Source organism: Callionymus lyra, chromosome 11 (genome assembly GCF_982586985.1).
Source record: "Callionymus lyra chromosome 11, fCalLyr1.hap1.1, whole genome shotgun sequence".
NCBI lineage: Eukaryota > Metazoa > Chordata > Actinopteri > Syngnathiformes > Callionymidae > Callionymus > Callionymus lyra.
The window spans coordinates 15,441,266-15,453,101 of record NC_141828.1 but is presented as its reverse complement, the minus strand read 5'-3'; the positions used below and the strand labels follow the sequence as shown (position 1 = coordinate 15,453,101).

Genomic DNA, 11,836 nt, shown 5'->3' with positions numbered 1-11,836 from the left:
TAATAATACTTTTTGTGTATGTATTGGCTAATGTGTCCTTTTTTGTTTGTTTTTTAGGCAGGTGCTAATGCTAACTTTGACTTTCTCTGTAGTGGATCAATGCTATGCTAAGGTGAGAAATCCAATCTCCAACCTGTACAAAGTTGTTTCTTATTCCTAAAGTGTAAATAACGGTTTAATATCCTGATGCTAACGGTCCATCCCCAGGTGCTATTGCTAACATGTGTTTTCCAGCGAGCAATGGTGAGTAGTTGACTTTGACAATTGACTGATGGGTGCTGTAGGTCATGTGACCAGGAGTACCTGACAAGGGTGAATATGAACATATTACGGGTCTTTGGATGGTTGATCAACTTCTGTGGATAAGAAAGTTGTCATGGTTTGAACTTCAACACAAGGGTTGAAATGTTCAAAAGAAGTTGAACTTTTTTACATCCAGAATGGTTGGCAATGTTTTGTTTGTTTTCACAAAGGTTTATTAACAATGGTTTGAAATGTTTTATACACAAAGGTTCTCTTTTGAAATGCAAAGGTAAAATCGTTACTTTTTACATCCAAAATGGCTTGAATGTTTTCTTTTTGGTACTTTAAGGGTTTGAAATGTTGTGTTTTTTTTGTTTTTTATATCCAGAATGTGTTCTTTCGGCAAAGGTTTGAAATTATCTTCTACAAGGGGTTTGAAATATTTTTTTCCCACAAAGGTTTGAAATGTTTTTTGGTACGCAAAGGTAAAATCTTCACTTTTCAACCGGAAGGGCTTGAATGTTTATACTTGTACAAAGGGTTTGAAATGTTTTTCTTTTATTCACAAAGGTATAACAAGGTTTGACATGTTTTATACATGACGGTTCTTTTTAAATACAAGAGTACAAATATTTACTCTTTAAAAAAACACATCCATAATGGTTTGAAATGTTTCTTTCAGCAAAGGTTTGAAATGTTTACTTCTACAAGGGTTTGACTTTTTTTCTTTCAAAAGGTTTAAACATTTGATATGTACTCTATCAATGTTTGAAATGGTATTTTTTTTTATCCATGGTTTGACAAGGTTGATATTCAAAGGTTAATTTCTATGAAGGTTTTTGAAAATGTTTATACTTTATATCAATGGTTTTGAAATGATTAATATACAGTGGTTTGACATTTATAAATCAACATGGGTTGAAAAGTTTCAACAAAAGTTTTTTTTTTCCTCAAGGTTACGTTTTTCAAAACAGGTTGAAGTGTTCATACATGATCTACAATGGTTAAATTCTATATACAAGGTGTTTGTCTTAAATTATATTTTTCTGAAAGTATTTATATGATGTGTTTAAACTTGTATAGTTTTAAATGTTGATTCTTTTATCTGCTATTAACTGTTTTGTGCTCTTACAGGTGACAACAGTAGACGACTGATCATCGTTCCTCGACTGAGTCTCTCCTGCCAGAAACCTCCGGATCGACTCGTCTTCCTTGTTTCTCTACTTGTTAAAATAAAACCTTTTACTGACTCTTCTTGATTGACTACTTTTTTTTCCCCTCCCCATGAATAAACACTTTAAGAAAACTAAGCCATTGAAGGCTTTACTTTAACGTCACGTCAAGCACACTACAGCATTGACTTGTCATTACATGATCGTATCATTACTACCATAATAAAGACATTAAAAAAAAAAAAAGGTTTGCTATCAAATGTACACGTTTTAAGCAGCACTGGGTACCTTAATAGTTTTGTACTAAAGTTCTTGGGCATGGTGTGAACATGATACATATCGTTCTGGTGAGGGGTGATTTATGGTACAAATTATGTAATTTACAAAGCCATCATAACTCATTTCATTATTAACAATCTGACTTCAATATCAGTCCTTCATTCAATGGAAGTCTGGAAACTATTTCATCCAAGTGCTCATGGGAAATGTGGTCTCCCGCCAGCCTTAACACTACCACTTTAGTCCAGACGTCGCAAAATATTTTCTATGTAGGCTGAAAGAAATGCTGCTCGTCTGTAACGTCCATCTTGTATTGAAGCCTGGACATTAGAGATTTAGGCTGACGGCCTGGTATCATCCACTCTTACAATCTTAAAATATCTACTTGATTTAAGTATTTTTTCAATTCTTCTCAGGTCGAGGCTTTAACACGAGTTAGAGAGGACAGTGTGTATGGGTGAATACTGTAATTGTGTTGTACTGACACCTGCCATTGTATACAACTTGCAGCTGAACACCTCAAAGACCAAGGAGCTGGTCTTGGACAAAGCCCAGTCCAGTGTCCATCAGAGGCGACGAGGTGGAGATAGTTGATAACTATAAGAACCTCAGTGTGTGGCTGGACAGATCCTGCATCACAGACCATGTGTATAAGAAAGTTCAGAGTAGACTGTACTTTCTGAGGAGGCTCTGATCATTTAACATCTGCAGGAAGCTCCTCTGCATGTTCTACCAGTCTGTGGTGGCCAGTGTCCTGTTCTATGCTGTGGCGTGTTGGGGTGGGAATGTGTCCAAAAGGAGTGTCAACAGGTTGATCAGGAGGGCTGGTTCTGTGGTTGAAGCTGGACTCACTGGTGACAGTTGCTGAGAGATCACTGGACAAACTACTGTCCATCATGGATGATGACAGTCATCCTCTGAACACTGTCATCAGTGAGCAGAGAAGCAGAATGAGTGCACGAACTGACTCCTTTAAGAAACATCTTAAGACGTTTCTATTTGTTCAGGCTTTTCCTTGAATTTCTCGAACTCCTGTGTTGTTCTCGGTGTTGTCTTGATCTTTGAAGTATGTACTGTTTTGAGTATTGTTTTGATTGTTAAAGCGCTTTGTGACCCTGGTCTCGAAAAGCGCTATATAAATAAATATTACTTACTTACTTACGAATGCTCCTACCCAGGTGCAACACTAATAGACTCATTCATTCCTCGGGCTATTAAATTGTACAATTCTGAGTTTGAGGGTAGAAGTGGAGTAAAAGTATCTGGATGTTCTGTTCCATGTTAGTCTTTGTATCCTTTGTCTTTTTTATTTTTCTTTGATCTATGTTCTTTATCTTTAGACTTAGATTGTATCATCTTGTTCCCTTTATTTCTCTTGCTATGAATAATTGCTGTATAGCAGTGGCTAATTGGAAAAAAAAACAATTTCAATAAAGTTCTACCTACCTATAACTATTACACTGCTAATGTTTGTTTATGATGACGTCACTTCCTGGAGTTATGATTTCTTTTTATAAAAAAAGCTTTTTAATGAGTAAATTAAACTTCAAACTATTTGTTTGACGGCACTAGAAACAAATGACTTAAAATCTGATAATCAAAGCTTTCACGTTCTTTCACTTCAATGACATGCGTGGAAATGTCGACCAATAAGCGTCTCATGAGTCAGTTGGTTAATTGGTCACATGTTTCTTTAATATCAAATAATGTAAAAGGGCTTCAGTGTTAACATAACACATCGTGCGAGGTACGAACATTTAGGTTCAAACAATCTTCCCTCATGGCACAAACGGGTCGGACAGGTTCAAGTTCCACCGGTGACTTGGTTAGTGTTGGGTAACCAGTCATATGCAGTGAACCATCAGAACGGAGAAAGCGGATCCGACGGCGAGTCCCAAAGTCAGGAAGAAAGACATGACCACCCCGGTGGCCTCGGCCAGTTCTCGCGGGACCACCTTAGGCCCGTAGATCATAGGAAGGGTTCCGAGGTAGCCGTTAGTGAGACCCAGGAGACAGTTGAAGACCACCGGGTAGGCGTCGTGTTGGAAGAGGACGGTGCGGAGGTGGTCGCGAGGCTGGAAGTTGCAGAACATGATGAGGGGGATGAGGACCGTGCGGCACAACACCAGCGCCGGCAGGATCCTGCTGGTGGGCCCCGGGACCCGCAGCCAGGCGGTGGCCTGACGCCCGCAGAAGTCTGCCACGTTGTAAATGAGGAAGCTGGTGAGCGGGACGAAGTAGGTGCTGGTGAGCGGGCTGCCGCTGTCCTGGTGCACCGACTCGATCCCGGAGGACACAGCGGGGAACACGGTGATGGAGACACAGAAGACGTAGAAGACGCACAGCCCCAGGACCCACGTCTTACGCAAGATCGGCTTCAGCGGTGGCACCGAGGGGGCCGCCGACCCGGTCTCGGTCATGAGCGCCGGACCGGTGCACTTGGCTGCCGTCATGTAGTGTCTGAGGACAGGAGGAGGCCAGTTTAAAAACAAGATTTACTGAGAGTTTTTGTGTATAAAATACATAAATAATACAAAATAACATTACAATAATCTAGACAATAACACCTTAAGACGTTTCTATTTGTTCAGGCTTTTCCTTGATTTTCTGGAACTCCTGTTGTGTCATCAGTTTTATCTTGATCTTTAAAATATATACTTTATTGTTTTGATTGTTTAAGCGCTTTGTGACCCTGGTCTGGAAAAGCGCTTTACAAATAAAAATGACTTACTTACTTCCCTTAACTTATGTTTTTTCATCTAGAGGGAAGACTATGAATAAAAAATTGTAAGGATTAAACAAGGCATGTCAATTCACAACTAGTCAAATGATCGAAACAAATAAATAATAAACTCGACAAAATGATTTGCGTGGAGTACTTTCTATGACCACTAGATGGAGTCATTCGGCAGAATGTCCGTTTCCTTTGGCACTTGATTTCAAGGAGACACTTTGCTTTCATCGAGAAGCTTTGAAAACAGAGTAGGACACTTCTACTCTACTTCATCTGCAACGGCGCAGTTTTAAATCATCTAGTTTTCATCTGCATGCATGGGTTACAGCAGGGACTGACCGGGAATAGGCCAGTTTAGGCAGCAGCAGGTAGGCGCCGATACAGAGCAGGATGAACACGTCGGCCGTCAGGAAGTAGAACAGAGCGCTGTCCGTCACGTCGTCCGCCACCGCCAGGTCGATGATGGACGCCACGGCGCTCAGGGTTCCCCCCATGGCCTGACCTGAGACATGCATGGTATTGGAATGACACGACGGACTAGAACGATTAAAAATGAAATCAAAGATAAAAACTAACAATATATATTTCATGAGCTCCTTAATATGTAAAAAAAAAGTTTTTAAAAAGCATCAAAACGAAAATTAATTGGGTTTCAAAATCATTCCAAATACAAAAAGTGACTTTTTTTTTTTCATATCCAGAAATTACCACTTAGTTTTGAGTGTAGATGTTAAAAGACTGTTTTAACCAAATTGTCAATCATTTTATTACCAAAATATGATACAATTTTCCTTTTTTAAACAATAATTTATTAAAAAAGTCCAGGTGCCATTTCCTAATACTTTATACAAATTATATAATTAGTTTTCTCTCTATTTTTAAACCTGAACCGTACAACCCCATGGCAGAAAGTAAATAGAGAAACTAGTTATATTTCCTTATAAACCAGCTACATTAGCTTGTTGATACCAGTGCTAGCCGAAGCTTTTGAAATTACCCACCATGCAATACCATGTTACAAACAATTAGTTCCTGACAAATGTTTTGTATTATACATGAAATAAAAGATGACATTTTTACAGTTTTTAACATCAGTTCTCACTTCTTCATTATTCATCTTTTTTTTAGTTAGAAAAGAAACAAGAAGACATTTGAACAAGTTACAAACAGTGAGATTGAACTTTGTTTTACTCACTCAAATTTGATTTACTTGCATTTTTCATTTGTTTTTGCTGCTTCATCAATTTAAGGGTTATTTAATTGTGATATTGTATATTTTGAAGATCAGAATCTAGATCAATATTTCTAAATCTATAGTTATGTCTTAACATTGATGAAGAAATCCAGACAGGAAAACAAATCTTTTTAAATAATTTAGGATCTAGTCTAGTTAGTTACAAGTTAGTACTAGTTAGTGGTAAAAAAAAATGGAAAACCTGAAACCGACATGATGCGTTAATGCAGCGCCACCTGCTGGACAAAGAAAGCCTCAGCTACCTGATATTAGTGCTTGAGAGATCCTCATGGGGAAATGGCCGCTGATGCCAAACACGCTGCCACAGAAGACATTGGAGGCTCCGGTCACCACGGCTACGCTGACCAGCGTGCCGGTGAAGAACTGCACCCTGCAGTCCGAAGTGTCCACCTTCACCAGGACGGTGGTCACTATGAAGACCAGCAGGATCACCACCAGAGAGGACAGGATCCGGAAGTTCGGGGTCAACCTGTGGAAATATGTTTTGATTAATGCTTGCTGATCACTTTTTTTTTAACTGGACTAACGCCTGGTTTACTTGTTGATCAGGAGATAGTTGAGCACCAGGCAGAGCATGGAGGGGATGGTCGAGGCGATGACCAAGTAACTCTCAAAGTAATCCTGTGGCGAGACAAAACGTGACACACTTAAACAAACAAATCAGGCCCCGAAGAGGGAAGTGAAACCGGTGAGCAAGGATTTGTTCTGACAGAAACTCTCGCTGACCGCTGCAGTTTCCTTCGTCACTGATTTTACGCTTGTGGTCAGTCACTTCTTTAATGTAAGACTGGGACAAAGAGCCTCACAGTGAAGACCCAAGTCTTCATTTAGCACCTGGTCTGGTCATGTGTCGCTTTTAATGTGTTAACTGACGGATGCCACGGCAGACAACACTGTGTTCTTCGAGTGCCGCCCGAGCTGAAGCCATTGTCGGAGAGACATTCCTTCATAGTCGTCCACAGGTTTGTTGCCAAGCGATAACAAATGTTTTTAATTGTGGGCGTGTCAGACAAAAGCCATTCTGTTGGCAATGAAACATGATGAATCACAAGTTTCTGCGTCACTAGTTTCTAGTCTTCTGCTTGACACATGGTGGAGCTTGAGATTTCCCCTAAAGCAGCAGATTAAGCTGCTCTACAAATATTACTTGGTTACTAACAATGTGTGTCTTGGTGAGAAAGATGCAGGTCTTTACCATTATTTACTATTGAATGTTAACAGTACGACTGGTAACTGTCACGATTATGGGTGTAATAAAATAGTTCACACAACACTGTACAGCTAGATGGCAGCAGTCATTACGTCCTCCACAGCTTAATAAACAATCAAATCCCGCGAAATTCCGGCTGGGGACGAGAGGATACAGTCGACTCCAGCAGCTTTTAAAGCTGATGTTTGGACATAATTCGGTTTCAAACTCAAGAGTCATTTGGTCTGTAAGTTCTGCAACACCAAAGTCAAGTACTTGAAAATACTACAAATATATACTTGTTCCTACAGTATTACAATACATTGTATCGATGCACCTACCGTTATAAGTATTAGTCTAATCTCTTCCGTTGACTAAGATAATTTTTTTGTTTTTAGGTTTAACAAAGGCTGAAATTATGTTAGAGGGACTGTTAAAAATACACCAGGACGCCAATATATTTTGTCCGGGATAATCCTAAGGCAGTAAAAAAAAACATCAAACTAACATCCTTCCACCACTAGGGAGCAGCGTTTCAGTTTTTCTCAAGATGCTGCGGTTAAACATAGCAAATGATACGACAGCGTCCAAAAATAAGAGTGATTGCAGACTAAGTAAATAACGCTAAAATATTTCTCGGATAAACTTAATTTTTTTTATGATAGAAGTACCTTCATGGTTCACGTTTAGAAACCAACATTTGGGTAAAGTTTGTGTCTCTAAAGCTTAGCAAACACCTGCTCAAGCAGTGTGTCCTTTTTGTTAAAACACAAAAATGTTTCAGTACTAATCGACCACGACCGTGTACATTTAGTGACACATGAGCGTACAGGCCACTCGTTGTTCTCCTTATACTCACATTGAGGTCAGATCGCTGCTCTTCGGCGCCCCCTCCCGTGTTGTTGCTCAGCTTGTACATCCAGTAATGCTTGGCCGTGATGAAGAAGTTCCAGGGCAGCAGCGAGCCGATGCCCATCAGGAAGAAGATGATGTAGACGAGGCAGTAGGAGTCCTTCGGACTGTAGCGCACGGCCAGCGGCACGGAGGAATGTTTGGGGATGAGGTTGGCGGAGGGAGTGCGGTCGTCGTCCTCCTCCTCTTCGTCGGACGTGAGGTGGTCGGCCAGAGAAGCCGCGATGTAGGCGGAGTTAAGACTGGGCGCCACGGGTTCGTCCATCTTTGCAGGGACACACGAGGTCGGCCGGAGCAAAGAAATAACAATAAAAGAGGAAGGCCCGGGAGGAAAGGATTGAGAAGTGGGGCGACAGGAAGTGTTACAACAAGCGCTGTGAAAGAGGAGAAGAATGCGTGGTGAGAAGATGAGTTAGTCACTGTGGCGTGAGTGGAACCAACTTGAAGTGGTGTGTGGGCAGCCATAGCAGAGGGGTTCACCGTCCTAACATGTGTCGGTGCTGAAAGACAGAAGTGATCATGTGGTTATTGACACACACACACACACAACCTTTTTTGATTTTGATTTTCTGAGACTTTTCTGAGCGCTTTGTGGCCCTTGTCTTGAAAAGCGAACTCCTGATGTGTTATCAGTTTTATCTTGACCTTTAAAGTATATACTTTATTGAGTATTGTTTTGATTGTTTAAGCGCTTTGTGACCCTGGTCTGGAAAAGTGCTATATAAATAAAAATTACTTACTTACTTACTATAAAAATTACTTACTTACACCTTCGCGGCGATAACAACATACTCTGGTTGTGAAGTTTTTTACATGAACGTGTGTTTCAATATAGACTAATTTAATTTAATCAAAACCCTAAAACATTTGTTTTAACTGAACCATTTCATTTGACTTTAATTTTATCATTTTAAGTTGAGTATTTGCTAATTTCAGAACCATTTCTTAAGGCAACAAAAATTTAAATATTGATCTTGTGTTTTATCATCCATTGTAAAAATGTGTGAAGCATCATGGTTTCAAACACCTGAAGAACATTATTTTGTTAATGTTTACACACCTAACCATTCATTCAGGCGTGACTGCGAAGCGTCCTATCAGCAACCTACGAGGAGCTGACAAACAGGCCCAGCTGACAAACAGGCCCAGAGCCTTTTCAAGAGCCTAAACCCACTCTTCATCCTAAAGTGATAGTTCATACAGAATAAAATGGGACTCATTTTCTACTCCCTTCCATGGGGACTAAGGGTTAGGATTATCTCCGGTTTAATCTGTATCTTTTTGGAGTTACAGGCAAAAATGTATGTCCATATGACGGTCGTAAATGGAGAGCCATCTTCGTCCAAAAAAAACACAACATCCAGTTGGTGACATGTGCAAGATTTACCACTTTTAAACAAGCTTAAATATAGATTTTTATGCTGTTATTTTCTCATGTTGATGCTTCAGTAGAAGATGGACATGACAGACGAGCAGTATGGAGGTATTTGGATGTTTTTAAGTGTCTTTTTGGACGAAGGAAACTAATATACTCATATCAACACACCTGTCTGCCTGTAACTCCAAAAAAAGACACATTAATCTGAAGATAATCCCAACCCTTAGTCGACATGAGGGTGAAATGGAAAATTAGTTAAATTTGGATGAATTATCACGTTAACCTACATTACAAACTTCCTAAAGTTGTGGCATCAAAAATAGAACTTATTTCTTACAAGTGTAACGTTGCTGCACATGTTTATAATAATAATAATCATTAAATGAAACAATTTCCAACAATTCTACACATGTGCAACAAGAGTTTAGCTTTTTTAAAACATGCTGGAAAAATGACACACATGATCATGGCCACAGTGAACTTTAAAAGGTCAATTCAATACTTCCTATCAACAAATATTCAATCTCTTACACGACAATAAATCCAACAGTGTTGACAGAGAATCGCACCTGGAGTCACTCACACAGCGTCTCAGGACAAAACACAAAAATCAAAAAACAAGTCATCACATGTGTTTTTGATGAGGGACCAGACATTCCTGAGCCAGAGTTGAAAAAACAAAACAACTCGTCTAGACTCGTCGATTCAGCTTCGTTTGCTCCAAGTCATGTTGTTGTCGCTGTGACGTGAACTTGACACATAAGCTAACGTGTAGAAAATCGAGTTTTATTTTCCTGGTTTCGAGTTAAAACGTACCTTTGGCGTCTCAGAGTTCTTCCCCGACTGTAGACACTGTTCTCTGTGCGAGTGTCTCGCTGACACACGAATCCATTTCACGGCGCACTTGTGCTGGTCAGCTGATGAACACTCAACCTGCCGGACACAAAACATATGCACTTCCTGCGTGGAGCTCTTCAGAATAAAAGCTCGCGTTCTTGAAACCGCCCAAAACACCCGGATTTAACTCATAAATGATTCCGCATACGGATTTAAACAGACCTTAATAGAACATAGATTTAATACAAATGAGAATTATTGGGGAAATTATTATTTTAAATAATGTTTATAGCAATGTCTCCTTTATTTTGTAAATACAAATCCCGGCTTCAACAAGCATACTTCCGTTGAGTCGTAAAACTATTCAACTTTTATTACTTTATTCCTTTTTTTATAACGAAAAAGATGATCGATTGAAAACGATTGAAAAAATGAAACCTAAAACTCACATTTACTGTTTTTTTTTCTCCTGAAAACTAAGCTTTGTTCAGTCGCTGTTTGTAAACTATTTGCTATTTTAATGTTTTACTGACGTCACAGTGTTTTAACTTGATATTTAAAAAATGTGAGCAGTAACACTTTTAGATTATTCCCTTAACAATCACCTTTGACCTTTCAACTGATCCATGACTTTTATCTTCATCAACAAATCAATTGTTTTTTATTTATTGTGATTGATTTGGTTTGATTTTGTTTTGTTATGTTTTCTATAACTTAGCACTGAACACAAATAATTTATATTAAATTTAAAGGTTTAGGTTTATACTACAGCCAGCAGATGTCAGTATAAACCAGCTTCTGGAATCAGAAACGTCCCCGATCACGCAGATTTATTAACTATATAATCGAATCAAAGAATACGAATAAATAAATAAATAAAAAGGTTATTAAATATAAATGTAATTGTTACAGATTTAATTAAATAACAAATAGATAAATCTTATACTAAAACAATGAAAATTAATTCAGACACTTTTATTGCCAGTGGGGAATGAACTGTATGTACTAAAAATGTATTTTCAAAAGAAAAAAACAGAAGGTAATTAATATTGATTTTTTTACATTGACATTATTACATGACTATTTTTAAGTTACTTTGTCTATAGTTGAAAAAGTTGTGTTTTTGGGTTGAGTTGTATTTTAAAAGATGAATTATTACAGTCATTATTCATTTATTCATAAAGTTTTGCCATTTCGTTTAATTAAGAATTTTGGCAATTTATGTTTTTACATCTAATTAATTAAAATACTCTTATTTGACGAGTTATTTTTAGTCCATCTCCTTATTTAATAAATTAAGAAAAGTATTGCAATACCATATTAGATTAACAATTTAAATATTATTATTTTTCCAATATACAGTATTTAATTTATCTTCAACTTTTCTATTTTAAAAACATTTAAAAATAAAGCATGAATGAAAAGACAAGAATGAAGAGAAAATGTATGCATAAGTAATTGTTCTAAAAACATAAAAATGAAAAATAACTTAGAAAGCATTAGTTGAGAAAGAAATTATATTTTAATCTATTAAAACATATGAATTATTACATTCTTTGTTTTATTCCATTTTTATTTCAATATTTATTTTTTAATAAATGAAATTATTTCATATTTTCTAATATAATTGTAAAACATATATTTTTTTCAATTTATATTTAATGTATGTAATTAATTTTTACGTCTACGAATCTCTTGTTCCATTTCTTAAGCTGTCAAGGTCACACTGTGTTGAATGTTCCGCCACGTCATCATCCTTTTCTCATACTTCAGGGCGAGAGCAGCCATCAGCTTTAATTCCAGCTTGTTCCCTCTGAAGGTTTAATGAGGGGTGACG

General features: G+C 37.9%; 1 protein-coding gene across 1 annotated transcript; it reads right to left on the bottom strand.

Moving 5' to 3' along the window:
- Positions 1 to 3,380: 3,380 nt before the first annotated feature.
- Positions 3,381 to 10,109, bottom strand: slc29a3 (solute carrier family 29 member 3). Its single transcript, XM_087803067.1, has 7 exons — positions 9,979 to 10,109; positions 8,226 to 8,284; positions 7,732 to 8,158; positions 6,222 to 6,304; positions 5,926 to 6,152; positions 4,768 to 4,930; positions 3,381 to 4,154 (listed from the first exon to the last, which is right to left on the bottom strand). The coding sequence occupies exons 3-7, from the start codon at positions 8,047 to 8,049 to the stop codon at positions 3,539 to 3,541; spliced, it is 1,407 nt and encodes a 468-aa protein (XP_087659193.1). The 5' UTR covers positions 8,050 to 8,158; positions 8,226 to 8,284; positions 9,979 to 10,109; the 3' UTR covers positions 3,381 to 3,538.
- Positions 10,110 to 11,836: the final 1,727 nt, after the last annotated feature.